The 15,368-nt window shown below is 43.5% G+C and overlaps 1 protein-coding gene across 1 annotated transcript in view; it reads right to left on the bottom strand.

Moving 5' to 3' along the window:
- The window catches only part of csmd3b (CUB and Sushi multiple domains 3b), a 318,096-nt gene extending 305,280 nt beyond the window's left edge, over positions 1-12,816 (bottom strand). Inside the window, exon 1 of the mRNA XM_047344329.1 lies at positions 12,571-12,816. Coding sequence (XP_047200285.1) covers positions 12,571-12,811 — 241 coding nt within the window. The 5' untranslated portion in view covers positions 12,812-12,816. The remainder of the gene's footprint in view (positions 1-12,570) is intronic.
- Positions 12,817-15,368: the final 2,552 nt, after the last annotated feature.

The following is a 15,368-nucleotide window of genomic DNA, read 5'->3' as shown; positions in this document are numbered from 1 at the left end:
GATTTGTGTTTTTATTTATTTGTAATAGTCATGATGCTTTTTAAAGGAAGTCTACACATCAATATAAATCTATTCTAACCCTAGTCTTCATTGGCTCTGACTCATCTATTTAGCTGTTTTTATTTCAACTGTATAGTCTATAGCAAAGCCTCACCTCAATAGCTGATGCTTCCTTAAATAATTTGTGACCATTACTATCTGCTTCCTGTTTTAAATAAATAAACATACAGAAGGTGTTGCCGTGTAGATACAAAGGGAAAGATACAGGAATCCATAGAAGGATTAGAACTGAGGGAAGGATCTCCATCACGGAGAATCAGGTCATACACAGTGATGCATAGCTTTCCTAAGACTATACAATGAAAATAGTATAAACAAGGAACAGCTACGGTAAAAAGTACGACCTGGGACTACTTTTCTTGGACCAACAACAAACTGGAACTACTGTTGAAAGTAAGGGTTAGTATGGTTTGTAGTTCCTTATCCAGGTTGCACTGTTGGTCGAGTCAAGACTGACCAGAACCAATCAGGAAGTGGACATGGATGTCTGCGCCCTTTTATCCGAAAGCCTCAGCTACTGCTCATCCAGACTTAAACATAACCCTCAAGTTTTCAAACTAAAACAGGGCAGATGCAGCCGTACGAGTTAATCCAATAAATCCATCAGTCTTTATCATTTTGCACTTTGCGTACAATAATGTTATAAGTTGTTCCACATGGCATTTCATTGTATGTTTTTTGAGAAATAACAAGACACAAATATGTTGTATTTTAAATCTTCTAAAAATGGTTGGCACTGTATTAAGATCAAGATTATATTAAGGTTAGATGTGTCATTAATTTGATTTATTACTTCTCATAATTGGAGAGGTCGGTAGGAACATTGCAGCTCACAGTTGAATCAGCCTTTCTATAGAGGAAACAGACCTTTTCTCGATACACACATTACAGCAACCAACAGTTATCTTTGGTTTGACCTGTGGCTCTTGCTCACATCTTCCGTTATAAAACCTAAACCTGCATCACTCTCCCAGTACAATTAGCATAAATTGGAAAGACTAATGAATCCATATGATCCATGAGTCCATCATGCACGCCAACAGTTGTTCTGTACTTTCAACTGTAACTGATCACACAAATAAATGACTGAACTAGGCTAATGGCTTAACCAGAGCAACACAAGTGCTTAAATGTGTACAGTAATTTAAGTTAAATACTGCATGCATATGCAAAAGGAATCAAATTAATAATTAAACCTCGGTGGCTGGGGTTTTCTAAATGTTCCCGGCCTGTTTCATTTACAGCCAAAGTAGCTTTTCAGATCAGAACAAACTGGTCAGGCAGATGCTGGCGTGTTTCACATCTGCAGGCCGAATTTACTCACGTTCGACTCTTAGCTAACGTTGCCTTCAAACACTTTGTGTCAGTCGGCATGCATAACAAATGGTCCATACAAGTTAGACTCATTAATAATAAATAATGCCTCAAGAAAAGTTTGTTTATCCTCTCTGTGTTTCTACGGTTCTTTTCCTGATGTCATCACCTCATTCCCAGTCATCTCTGTCGGCAAACTGCACAAGTTTTAAAATGGAAGCAGAGATGCTTTGTGCGCTCCTGGCTGGCCGCTTTTGTTGGTTGCCACAAAAATGCTCTCGAAGAAAGGGAACCTGATCGGCTCTGTGAAGTCGAGAGAAAGGCCTTTTTGTGAACACGGTGACCTCCATGACCTAGGTAGAGTCCCGCGTTCCTCCCGGACGAATGGATTTTAATTTTGTTGATTTCTGTTCTGTAAAGGCGCAATTCTGATCCACTGACTCAAACCCTTTTATCTCTCAATCCCTTTTATCCCTTTATGGTTCTGTTTCATTTGATCTGAGAAACTCATTTCAGCTCAACCTCCAGCAGCCATTTGGACATTGACGAGTACTTAGAATAGCCTTCTGCTTCCTTTGTTTGTTGGAGGATATACAGTAAATTACCTCCAGGAGATTGCAGAGGCAAGGTGAAAACATCACTTGGCAAAGCTGAGAGTTGCTGTGAGTGCATATTGCTTGTGGCATTGGGATGTTCATAACAGTTCTGCAGTATAATTCAATAACGTAAATGTTAATGCCAAACTGTCTTTTGGAGGAGATGAAGTGATACGATGACACTGTGTGTTTCATACACAGTTTGTATTCAATATTTATTAAAATGCGAATTATGAATCAGGTTATCATTTGTAATAATGTCACTTTGCCCTATTAAAACATCTAATAGTACAAAATACAACACTGACATTACTTGCTGCTGTTCCACCTTGAGATTTTTAAAAATCTTCTTTTACATATTGTTTTCATTGATGTATAAAATTATTCAAACACATATTTTACTATGATCGTACAGGGGTGTTTTGCTTATAATGTTAACAAAGCTTTGTATGTGTTGTACCTTATTAGAATTCACTACCATTTTTGGAAAAGTGAAGAGAACCCGAGTCCCAACCAAAAACACGGCTATGGTTTTCCATTAGCAACAAAATGGAAATAAAATTGTTTACCATGACTTTCAAGCCAAAGAACCACTTAACTATTGGCTTATTTTTCTGAAACCACATAAAATCCAAAGGAACGCTGGCACCAAATGCAGCAGAAACAAAGTGTATCACAGGAAGCTTGCCAAAGAAGACATCTTTTAACTTAATGATTATCTTTATCATTTGCCATCCCTGGAGAATTCACACTAAGCTGTCTTATCAGAAAATAAATGCCAGAAGTTTGTTGAGGGGGATTCTATTAGCTAAATTTACTGAACCCACGTGGAGACAGGTGATAAATATCTTACAGAGACAACATACATTAAAAGGAAGGTAGGATGACAGAATGGGAGTGTGCGTTACTTTGTGGTGTCAGGTTTGGTTGTGGTCGTATGGCTGAGCATCTGCTCCCTGTCTGACCTACTGCCGCTTGGCGAGAGGGGCAGCGAGACAGTGAGAGAGACAGTGAGAGAGAGAGAGAGAGAGAGCGCAAGAGAGCGAGAGAGCGAGAGAGAAAGTGGGGTAGGGTCGGAGTGTGCAAGAAACAGACGGCCGGTGTCAAAGATCAAAACGTTTACTTGTGTCCGCTGCAACACCCTGCTGAGCTTTTATGTGCGAGGTGGACAAAGGCTGCACGCCGTCACCTCTCTAATGTACTGCAGATGCAAACTTAATTTCCCTGCAAAGCACAAATGTATATTTGCACATGTCAATAACTCAAACACCAGTTTATTATGTTTTTTTTGTTGTACAGAATAATTTCCACTTCAACGTCCACTTTGCTGACATTTGCTCTACGTCTTTTTTTTGCTTTGAAGTCCATATACAAAAGCCATGTTTGTGCTTGAGAGTTATTTATAGTAGTGTGGGTATATGTACATGTACACACATACAAAAACACACACTGTGACTGGAGCTGTTTTGGTTTCTATCCCTGTCTGCCCTGCAGAGGTGTCCTCCTTTTTGGGACATGCTGGTGGCCACTCAAGCATGAAAGCTTTTGAAAACAGTAATTTTAGTGACGACTTGGGCTAAAAAAATGGAGTAAAAATTTGACTCTCTGTGCAACTGTTTGGCGGCCCAGTCTCTTTGTAGCAATTGTATTGCCAACTATGAAGGACTCATTCCCCTTCACTTTAACGTGTTTTGTAGAAAGCTGCACAAAAAAGTGTTGCATGGGGGTGCGTAGCCTTTCCAGTGTAGTGACTGACAAGAAGGTAAGTGGATGATGAGGAGGGGAGAGAAGAGGAGAGGAGAGGAGAAGAAGTGACAGCAGTAGCCTCCAGCTGTGAACTGAGTGCGCCCAGAAACAGCCTGACAGGGCCTGCTGGGGAAATGAGTCTTCTCTGGGAAAGAAGCTGACAAACGCGCACGTGCACACATGCACACAGAGGCTTCCTGCGCGCACAAACACACACACACACACACATATATAGAGAGAATAACCAACAGAACAAAAAGGCTCCCAAGGCGCAAGACTCAGACAGGAAATGCATCACCTGCAGAGCTTGGAGACTTCTAGCCAAGACTAGAAGAGGAGGCAAAGGTGCATATGCATGAGTATAACTGCACAATTATAGTAATGATAATAATCCAAACGGCATCTTGCAAAGATTTAGATGTGTCGTAAAATGCTGCTGACGGAAATCCAGCAGGGTTATTTAACTACAGGGTACAGGGCATCCATGCAATACCATAATGAGAGAATAGGCCGATCTCATGAGCATTACGGCATGAGGTGTTGAGCTGGTGCGATTGTGTATTTAGGTAACAAAGTGCGTGTGATGTCTGCTGACAGCTATGTTTCTGTGGGTTTGGGGCACATGGGCATACCTGTCATCACACACCAGGTCTAAAAACATAGACAAAAAAGCACCCGCTGCTGCTCTCTTTCTCACGCTCTCCCAATACCCAGTTGTACCAGAAATACTATAGTGGTTGTTTTGTTTTATTATAACAACACAACATATGTGTTTTGTTACACGGTGATTACCAGATGCCCCCTGTAGGATTAATTAAACCCACTACAGTACTTAATGCAGTTTCAAAAAGCAAAGATATCGGGGTTCACGGGGAGTTCATCTGTCTCACAAACCGACTAATCCAATTAACTTCATGCTTGTGTGTATGTGTCTGGGGTAGGTGTGTGTTGTGCAGTTGTGTATTTCTTTAGAGACCAGGCTGTTCTATAAAACCACTAAGCACATGCCTGTATAACCACTTCATTTAACACACGTAAGAATAATTATAAGAGTGATTGAATATTCAAAAAAATACAGGAACCATTATAGGTGCCTATTGAAATGTCCCTTGAGGCTTTTTACGTTAGCAGCAGCTAATGCATTTAATGCATGAGCATCCCACATAGCAGATGTTTTCTCACACCCACACTGGAGAAAATCATTGGTTTTGTTAAAAATAGACAGTTTATATGAATCTGGTACTTGCATGTTAGTAATGAGGGCTGGTATTAATTATATCGAATGCCTCTTAAATATTTTGTGTGCAACATAGGGACAGATGAAATGATATTAAAAGGGTTAGGGTTATCTATTAATCTTGCTACTAATACCTGAATATCCATAATACAATTGCTGCATAATACATTTACTTCTGAGTAAAATGCGATGTAAGGCAATATAAAGTATTAAAAGTAGTGTCTGTGAATGTACACTTATATAAACAGAAAAGATCTTACAAAACCTTTATGATGGGGGAGCAGATCGTAAGTAATCTAATAAATGAAAGCTTCATGTTATATTCATGAGTATGGATGGTCCCGTCTGGTTAATTATTTGCACACACAAACATGTTTCCATTGGCTAAACATGGAAGATACAGCATTATAATAAGAATAAAAACTTGTAAATCTAAATTGTACTCATGTAGATTTTGAACATCTCTAATGGAACAATCAAAAGAAGCACCCAAAAAGGTGTTTTGAAGCCACGAGTACAATTAACAAAACGCTATTCCCAAGATATTTTATTGCTACACACAAATCATTCGCTACCCATTTAAAGAACTTGTTGCAGCGCTTGGATTTAATGGTTCAAAAATAAGAACAATTGTTATTTTAGATAGTAATTTGCATTCATTCTAAATTTACTTTTGCTTATTGGCTTTAGAATAAACCAAAGCAAGAAAGGCTGTTTTTGTTTCCCTCACATCCAGGATGAGTAACTTAAAAGGCAGCGAAGAAGAAGAAGAAGCTGCCATCCAATTTATTAAAATAGGTATGAACCAAAGGGGAGGGGATGGGACTGATATTTCATTTATTTAGCTCCAGTTAGCAGCTGGTTGCCATGACAGCAAAATGGTTTGACGAAGCTATCAACACAAGAACAATAATGCACAATCTTTTCTGTTTTCTTTTCCTCTTCTCTGAATTATTTGTTATTATTCAGGTCCTGCTCTGCTGTGCTGTTGGTCTTGTAGGGATTTCATGTCAGCTGCAGTATATATTTTCCCCAGGGGGCAGCACACAGTCATTAAAGGCATCAGTATCTTCCTCAAGGACAGTCTGACAGGGACAGACTCTGGCTGTCACCGGGGATCGAACCTTTGCCCCACACTGCTCTTTACTGTGTCCATCCATCCATCCTCCTATACACAGTACTTCTCCTTTTACTTCAAACTGCAATTCCTTCTCCTCTGTCCATACTGGTCGTGTTGAATGTTTCTTTACAAGGAATATTTACCAGCACCTCTCACACACACACACAGACACTCACACACACACACACACACACACACACCCCCCCAACAGGGAGCAGCAGCTGGATATAAGGCTGTCTGTCTTTGTTAATTTATCATCTGCCTTTCACGTAACGCATCAGAGAGAGTATGTGTGTGTGTTTGTGTGCCTGTGCCTGTCCCTGCACATGTGTGTGTGCTTGTGCACTTGTGTGCTTGCATGTATTTGAGTCCGTTTGCGGTCACACCCTCAGGGTAACACATGCTATCTCGGTGTACCCAACATATTTGTGTGTATTTATTAGTTTGCATGTGCAAGTGTGTGTGTGTGTGCGCGCGCGAGTGTGCCTGTGTGCGTGCATGTGTCCGCCTGCTCAACATGTTCACGTCATGTCTACTTCTAATCATCTTTGAAATAATGAAGAGGCTACAGAGGGCTGACAGATTGTGGGCGTGCGCGTGCGTGTGCGTGAGACACGCAACGTGCCTGTGCTCTGCGGAAACCTCATATGTCTCAAAAGTCACATTCTGAGTAACTGGAAAACACAGATGACTTTCACAGTTTGATGGCTTTTCAATGAGAACCTCGTTTCCCATTTGGAATAATTAATCGTGGTTCAACTTGAAACCAATGGATGTGATTTGCGTTTGCGTGCATGTAGACACAGTTTGTTGTTTACGGTTAAGTCCATTGTTGTGCTATCTTTACAGCTTCTGCACAAAACCACCATGTTTTTTACCCAATTATACTTGATTATGATTATACTTATTACGCTTACGTAAATGCACATTTAGACTATAAAAGGAAAAGAAATGGCATATTCCAAAAAGCTTTTATGGCCCCACAGTGTCTCAGAACACCTGGAAAAGCTACAGTGACTTTAGTGCAGTGTCTCTTTGTTAATATTTGCACGGCAAAGTGATCGCTTCTTTTAATTTAACAGCCTGTTGACAGCAGAGGCAGCTAAATATGTGCACGCTGACATTTCTAAAAACCCCAACGGGCAAACACAGATCTGAAATACTGGAGCAGATTTGGCTCTGGAGATCTTTAAAAGCACATAATTAGGGGGCAATCTGTGTGCAGGGATGAAACGTGTTCTCTGTCGTTGGAAAGGAGAGGAAATGGCCATGTGAGATCCACAGATCTGTACCCTGTGAGTGCCCACCTATTACAATCAACACATAACAAATTCACTAAGAGTAGGAGCTGGGGGGGGAGTGGAGAGGACAGGCAAGACTAATGGAAGAATGAAAATAGGAAAAAGAAAGGCGGAGAGAGGGAAAGAGGAGACAGATGTGGGATGACAGAAAGGTGGTGATTACAAATTCAGCATGGGTGGATGTTGGAAGGAGGAAGCAGGAGAGAAGAATTGGTGATTAGAGGTGGAGGAGGATGGATGGAGAGGGGGAAAAAACAAACTGAGAGCGGAGGAGTGAAATTTTACGAAATAGGAATAAACGCAGGGATACATATGCAAGGGAAAAGTGAGAAAAAAAGGGTTACAGAGAGCATAAATTAAATAGAAAAAGTCACTGGAACTGAAAGTCAAATGCCCTCTGATGCTGTAAAATATCAAAGACTTCAGATTCATTAAAAAATATGAAGCAACACACACTCACACTTGCTCTTCAGGGTTAGGGGCAACCATTATCCCATGAATTACATCCATAAGCATGTATTTTGCCTTGAGGAGAAAGAAAGCTTTTGGGGAAATCCTGCTTGCATCACGATCATACACATCGTAATTGATATATTACAGAAAATATTTACATATATTGCATATTCATGTTGTATAAATCTGCGAATGTGTCCGCTGTCAATGTTGGTTTAGTCTCCGACTGCATGTCTCTGCCACCGAGTTGTGTTCAGGTAACCAAACCCACTTGGGTTACGGTTAAGGAAGCAGCGCGTTGTTTGTTAAATATGAAAAATACCAACGCTTACAGGAGGTATTACACAGGAAACTATCCTGGGTGTCACAGTCAAATCACCACCCATATGTTTCCCCGTGCGACTCCCACGTCACGCTCCTCCCGGCATTGTTATCAAATGTTTGACAGCAAAGTAAAGCGGGAGAGGAGGAGGAGGAGGAGGTTATGAGGGAGTGAAAAGCGAGAAGTAGAAAAAAAAAACAAGTGATTACAAATTCTCGGTGTTGAGGTTGTAAACGGAGAGAGGAGAGGATTAGGTGTGTGAAAGTCAGGGGGGACAGCCGGGGAGAGAATGGAGCTGAGGACGCAATGGCAGAAAATGAATACAATAAGTAAAAAGACTGAAAGAGAGATTAAAGAAGAGACAATGATGAGAGGACAGAGGTGAGATTGTGTTCATATCAAAGTCGAGGGATGAACGAGGCTGAAATATTAACTGGTTTATGTTCGGCTTACTCTGTCCCCATCCCTCTCTTCCTCCTCACCCCTCCATCCGCTCTCCCTTCCTTAATAAGTCTAAAGTATTTCTATGATCAAGAGGCTGCGACAGACACATCTCCCTCCCCGAGAAACCAACCATAAGCCACAGGATTAAACGTGGGTTAGAGAGCCCGTGTTGTGCTAATGTTCAGCGGGAGACGACTTGTGTGTGTGTACAGTGCTCAATGTGCCAAACAGAACGACAGAACAGGACGCCTCCGAGCTCACCAATTACCCGTTCTATTAATCGCACGCGGGGTATCAATCGATGGCTGACAGCGGAGCGTGATCGCCAAAATATGCAGGTAAATGATCAGCAGTGGCATAATTATGGACGACATCCATCAATGACTTATAATCAACATCACAGTTGTGTACTGCACCAATCAATCTCTGATATCCAGCGATGGGTTATAAAACCTGGTTGGAGGAGCATTTTGCTGCGCCTGACAGCCCGTCCAATCGAAAACTGATGACCGGCATTAAATTACTAGATGCTACCGGGGGGACGACTGATAAATTTCAATTTAGCCATGTTGCAAGAACAAAGCACTACATTTCCATGGCTCGTCAATATAAATTAAATTAGCTATTTTTAGCCGTGGGGGGTAATTGCTTGGTCACTCGCTGAAGTCCAGCCTTCTGCAGGACGGTTACGATTCCTCACCCCGCTGATGACTACAGACGGATGACCTGGCTGTCTAATTGATAATTAGTGCAAGATGATTGATCGGTGTTAGTCCTGTGATTGAGTGCTGATGAAATCCATACAGTCAATAAAAACCTGTGATAAGGTTAATCGTGGAGATGGCGCTGAAAAGACGGAGATTTGCTGTTAAGGCGTGTGAATGGTGCCCATAATACATTCAGGGTCTGGGAGTGACGTCGGGAAATGTGTGTGGGTTTTTTTTGGTTCTTCTTCTACTTGAGTGCATGTACACACGTGCAATTTCATATGTTTGGTGAGTAAATTAAGCCTCTGGAGCCACGGGACAAATCTGACAGATGAAAGGAGGAGCGAGGGGGAGATGAGAGGAAGCGCCGAGCGGAGGGGGAGGAAAACAGGGGAGTGAGAGGATGGGAGAAGGGAAGACAGGAGAGGTGGAGTTGAGGCTGAGCGGAGCAGCTGGGAGGAGAGGAGGAGAACAGATGAAACAGTAAAAAGAGGGGATCAGGGGTGAGAAGAAGAAGAAGAAGAGAGGACGAGTGTGGCGGTTTCTTAAGGCGCCCAACGTCAAAAGAAACTTCAACAAAGTTCAATGTTATGCTTTTTAAATTACATTCCCACGAGCCATTCGCACATTAGCAAAAAATGCTTTATAATGACCTGTCAGATACTAAAACAGGGTCCAGTGGAAGCTGGAGTGTTGGAGCCTTTCATCAGCCCAAAAGATGCCATTACTGTGGAATTGGCACTGCAAGTCAAATGTGTTAAGCAAGTTGAGAAATTAACGTTTTTGTCCAATGGCTACGGCAGCGTGTCAATCTATTAATGCCCGTTTCATTACTTTACCTTCCAGATTGGTTTTTAGAACAGAATTGCGGCTCCATACAATGATTGGTTACCTGCCAATGGCCACTTGAGTAGTCTAATTTACCATTCACAGCCAAAATGTAAGAGCATTTGGCTGGTGGCTGGTTTTAATTCCGCAGCTTTTTTTTTTTTTCTGTTTTCATAGCCTTGGTTTCTCAAAATGTCACCATGGATCAAGGGGACATTTAATTACACATTTATTTACTTTTTCTCTTGAGCCTCTACACTTTGAAAAAAAGATTTGTATTTGCTTGCTTGGCATCTATACCTTTGACATTTTATTAATCAGAATTTGCGTTTAACTAGAATTCTTCCTCAGCTCAGCCTTTAAAAACTATATGAAACATGAGGACAGTCTGTTCCAGGATCTGCGCCCCCAAAGGGTTTCAAATTGGATCTCCTGTGCCTGAGGAAATCCCACCTCTCTCGTCTTTGTTCGGTCGACACCTCACAAATCACAATCTCTCTCACGCGAGCCCCTCAAAGTGAAACATAAAAGTTCATAAAAAGGCTGGAAAAGGAGTGAAACTACAATCCTGCATTCTGCGATGGAGCAAAGCCCAGTGTCTAGACGTCCCCAGTGTTCGATTCGTCTAATCACTGTAGAAATCCATAGAACTTCTGCTCAGTCAGCCCACACGCCATCTCCTCACAGTCGAGGATCATGCACACGTTACTTCCACGATGACAAATGCTTCTCGATAGCAGGATTTTTGAGGGTTTCTGTTGCCTTCTTGGACAATTCTACAATCTCAGTCTCACCAGGTTCTCAACCCAACATTAAGTCTTCTGACAAAAATCAAGCTGACTGGATCTTATCAGAAACTCACCGACTTTGACGTATGAGGTTAGAAACCCACTCCAGCCTGAGCCTCTAAACTTCAGCCTCTTTCTATCCTGATAGTTGTCTCCCCCCTTTGTCACTCAACTCTCTCTCCTTCCCTCCCTCACCTCTAGCTTTCCTCTCGCCTCTTCATCACCCCATTTCACTCCCCCCAATTCTCTGCCCTGTCTCCTCTTCCTCTCTTTCTCATATACGCACCTCTTCCCTCCTCTACTTCCTCCTCCACCCTCCTGTCTTTTCTTATCACGATACGGTGATGAATAGTCAAGTTAGTGTCCGCACCACCTGACGCAGCAACGGGTGTATACAGTATATCTGTGTGTGTGTGTGTGTGTGTGTGTGTGTGTGTGTGTGTGTGTGTGTGTGTGTGTGTGTGTGTGTGTGTGTGTGTGTGTGTGTGTGTGTGTGTGATGTGCAGCATTTCTGAAAAAGGATCAAGAGAGAAACTAAAAATGGAAAGCAGAGGACGACCAAGATACAGACAGACAAAAGAAGGCAGGAGAGAGAGAGAGAGAGAGTGTGCTATACTGTGAATATTTTAACATTTTATTTCACCCTGGATAGGAAATAGAGAAGGAGAGAGAGAGAGAGAGAGAGAGAGAGAGAGAGAGAGAGAGAGAGAGAGAGAGACGAGGGGAATGAAAGAAGAGAGAGAGCGATTGGGGAGGGGGTGCAAGGGCAGAAAGTGTGTGTTCCAGAGCGAGAGGGGGAGACACCACCATTATATAACATCCTTTGAGTGAAACGCAGCAGAAAATGAATAGAAGGGCAAGAGGGGAGAAATATTTTTTGGGGAGGGGGGGGCGATAAAATGCTGTGTAAGGCTTGGGGTCTCATCACTGTATACATCTCACGTTCACACTCACACACTCACACACACACACACACACACACACACACACACACACACACACACACACACACACACATTCCCGCACACACTTTGGTATAAGCAGCTCACGTTCGCTGCCACAGCCCAAGAGCTACCGCAAGAATATTTATTGGCTACCAGCTCAATGGCTGTATTGAAGAGAAGGATGGGGGGTTGAGAGAGAGAGAGAGAGAGAGAGAGAGAGAGAGAGAGAGAGAGAGAGAGAGAGGGAGAGAGGGAGGGAGGGAGGGAGAGAGAGAGGGAGGGAGGGAGAGAGAGAGAGAGGGAGGGAGGGAGCACAAAATGAGGAAAGAGGGAAAGAGGCTGTTGCCGGTTCCATCCCTCTCTCCCTCTTTCCCTCTTTCCTCCATCCTCCCTTTAAGCCAGTTTCTATTCCTCCGCAACAAACCATACATCCAGGCACGCACGCACGCAGGCACGCACGCACGCCCCCACACACACACACACACACACCTCCCCTCTAACTCACACACACGCACAGACACCTCACGCACGCGCACAGCATATGTCTTGTGACTGCAGCAGAAGAGAAAAAACTCACGAACCAGTCACTGTGCGTGCGTGCGTGCGTGCGTGGGAGCGTGCGTGAGGGCGTGTATTCACCCTTTGCGCGTGATTGACTGACTGAATGCATGCGTGTGTGTGCGTGCGTGCGTGTGCGCTTTCCCCCTTACCTTGCGCGCGCGACGAGAGCGACCAGAGAACCAGGCTCCAGAGAAAACAGCGCGTGGCCGTCGCGCCTCGGTCCGTCATCCTCCCGCACGTCCCCCGCATCCTCCGCTCCGTCGTCCCCCTCTTCATCCGCCGCTGTGCCGACGAGGGGTGCTCGAGACAGCCGCTGTCGGTAAAATGCTCAGCGTCAACGCATCTTCCGCGAGCCGAGCGCGAGCCCTCTGAGCTCTCACCGGGCCGCATGCTGCTTCACATCCAGAGAACCAGGGGGGAGAGAGGGAGAGAGACAGAGAGAGCGAGAGAGAGGGAGAAGGAGAGGGAGAGAGAGAGGGGGGGAAGAGAGAGAGGTTTTACTTGCCCCCTCCTTCTAACACAGACTAGATAAATCCTTCATATCCGAAAAGAAAAATGAATTCAGTCAACATCCAGAGTGAGGAAAGCGCAGGATGGAGCGGGAGGACGGAGGAGGACGAGGCGCACAGGTTGTCTCTCTCTCTCTCTCTCTCTCTCTCTCTCCGCCCGGGTCTGCGCGATGCTCGCCGTCAATATCTCTCTATTCCGTCCCGCTCCCTTGTAAAAGAGTGATTGAGAGGGAGGCAGAGGTTCAAATCCACACTTCCCCCGGGCTGCAGCCCCTCTTTCTAAAGCCTACAGGCTGTTTCTCCCACCTCTCCTTATGCGCTTCTCCTCCCGTGCCGTTTTAGTGCACTATACGTCTCCTCTTCCTCTTCTCGCGTAAATCCTAACAGAAAAAAAAAATTTCAAAATCCCCCCTGCTCTGTGTCTGTCCCTCTTTTGCTATTTCAAAAATAGAGAAGAAAACGAACGTCTTCTCTTGCAGCAATAAGCCTCCAAAACCACTTGACTGTTCCTCTTCTTCTCTCAGAAGAAGAGCCGAGGAAAACGCAGCATCCCTCTCCTCTCCTCTCCTCTCCTGAATGAAGACAAATGAATCACTCTCTCCTCATTCTCTCATGCATCTGACTTTTCACATCAGCACCAGTCACTCCTCTTTAGATTTCCTTACCAAACAAGCCAAACCAGAGCTTGCCCGTTACGCCGAGACAGTCCTCCGTTAGTTCTCTGCAGAGGTCCGAGCTCATATGAAAATCCCTCCTGTTGTCAGAAACCAGAGGAGACACGTATCATCCCTCCTTTGCCTGGTGCACTCAGGTCTTTTCTCCGGTGAAGCAGCTGGTGCGACTCCTCCGTCTCCCTGCCGGTACAGAGATGCTGCCTTCGAGTGCTCCTCGTAAGCTCCCGCTTCCATTCACGTGCTTTTGCTCGGAAATAATCGCCTAACATGGACTCTCCTTTTCTCTAAAGAAAAAAAAAAACTAGGTTGCTGTTTTTTGGGTTGATGTTCTTAGTGCTTCTTGCACTTGTGAGGGAAAAAAAGGACAAAATGCAGAGGCGTCCACTTGCACTGAGGAATGGGCGCTTGCCAAAACTTTACCTCCTGTGCAAATACGACCAAAAGAAGAAACCGGAAAACCAAGAAATGACTCTGGTAGATGAAGACAAATTAAACGCTAGATCCTATTGGAAGAATGCTGCCTCTTAACGTGATGTGGTGAGCTGCGTCCAATGATTAGTCACAAGGACCAACCAATAAAAGGCTTACCAGTCATTGCTCATCGCTCCACTTGTCTCCTGAAATGAAATCAATACAAGGAAGAGTTTGGGAATTGGGCTGGGAAGACAAACGCAGACACTTGAGCACATCTATCGGCCCAGTGAAGTGACACTAGTGAAGTTCTCGATGCTGTGTGATTGATTTTTAAGTCGATACGTGTATACGTTTAGTGACAGTACAACTCAGAATAGTGATGAAAACAATTCAGTTGCGTACAGATTTTCACTTTGAAATGAATTATGTACGTAATAGACGAAGTCGAAAACAAAATATCTAAAGTGCCGCGGTGAATTTGCCGTACAAATGTACACAATTCAAAGACGCCCCCCCCAAACAGCTGGAAAAATCTATGTTGGTATCACAACACTCGTGTATTTCGTCAGTCAGAGTTAACCAGCGGACATGTTCATGGTTTGAGGCGAGTGGAGCCAGAAACCTTCTCAAAACAGCGACAAAGTTTATTCATCGTAACTCGAACAAGGAAGGGACAATACATTTAACTTCCACTTCTGATATATTCTAAGCAGCATGATTTGGACGACTGAATAAACCGCCAGGTATTTTTTTATTATTTACACAGATCCATTTTTTATTTACCCTCAGAGGAAACTATGGCATCACCGCCCGTCTCTGACCATACATTTCTCGCTGCATGGCAATGCTGCATATCCAAGGTTACGCACGGGCCGTGTTCAGACTGAAGATAACGTTGAGTCCTTGATCTTAAGGCCGTTTGACCACAGAGAGCTGGGAGCGACTGGGTTCAGTCTTTGGACGATCTGGCCAAGCAGCTTGTAGAAAGAATGAATCTGAATTCTATCAACCTATAGAGGTTCAACTGCTGTTTACAGAACATTATTACAGTCAACTGGAACTTTTGTGAATTGTCATCAAATCTTTATTTGTTCACTATCTTTCATTTGTGTTTCTCAATGTTCTGTTTATCTTTATCTGATAATCAAGTGTTATTAGATATAATAAAGTTCACTCCGAGCTTCACTACAACCAACCGGCTGCACAAATGACTTAACTGAAACACAACTGTCACCACATAAACAAATAAATTAGGCTATTCCAGGGAAAAATACAAATTCATTTACCGAAGAAAAGAAACACCATATTCAGTAACCCTTTTGATAGAAATATGAATTAAGTTGAATGTTA

Source organism: Hippoglossus stenolepis, chromosome 17 (genome assembly GCF_022539355.2).
Source record: "Hippoglossus stenolepis isolate QCI-W04-F060 chromosome 17, HSTE1.2, whole genome shotgun sequence".
In the NCBI taxonomy this organism is placed as follows: Eukaryota; Metazoa; Chordata; class Actinopteri; order Pleuronectiformes; family Pleuronectidae; genus Hippoglossus; species Hippoglossus stenolepis.
Note: the sequence above shows the minus strand (reverse complement) of the source record. Positions and strands in the feature narration are given on the sequence as shown.